At 60.3% G+C, this 340-nt stretch overlaps 1 protein-coding gene across 1 annotated transcript in view; it reads left to right on the top strand.

The window, feature by feature from the left end:
• LOC119582044 (organic cation transporter protein-like) overlaps positions 1-340 on the top strand; it is a gene marked incomplete in the record, with an annotated part of 19,531 nt that overhangs the window by 15,379 nt on the left and 3,812 nt on the right. Inside the window, 1 exon segment of the mRNA XM_037930287.1 lies at positions 19-236. Coding sequence (XP_037786215.1) covers positions 19-236 — 218 coding nt within the window.

The following is a 340-nucleotide window of genomic DNA, read 5'->3' as shown; positions in this document are numbered from 1 at the left end:
ACGAGCGTCATGTACCTACTACCTGGTGTTGGCCATGGTCTACTACGGCCTCTCCCTCAGCGGCGGCAACCTCAGCAGCGACCCCTTCGTGTACATGGTGCTCTCGGGCCTCATGGAGATCCCCGCGTACACCGGCGCTTATCCCTTGGTGGCGAAGTTCGGCCGAAGGATCCCGACGGTGATGTGCTGCTTCGTGAGCGGGGCGGCGCTGCTCGTGCTCACCGGCGTGCCCAAGGGTAAGGGGGCAAGGGACGCTCCGGTTTGGGGGGTTTCGTCGTTTTCTCTCTGCTTCGAGAGGTTTACGGGTGAAGTAGATTCATACGTATGTGTGTGTGTGTAA

This window comes from Penaeus monodon, chromosome 15, assembly GCF_015228065.2.
Source record: "Penaeus monodon isolate SGIC_2016 chromosome 15, NSTDA_Pmon_1, whole genome shotgun sequence".
Taxonomy (NCBI): Eukaryota; Metazoa; Arthropoda; class Malacostraca; order Decapoda; family Penaeidae; genus Penaeus; species Penaeus monodon.
Note: the sequence above shows the minus strand (reverse complement) of the source record. Positions and strands in the feature narration are given on the sequence as shown.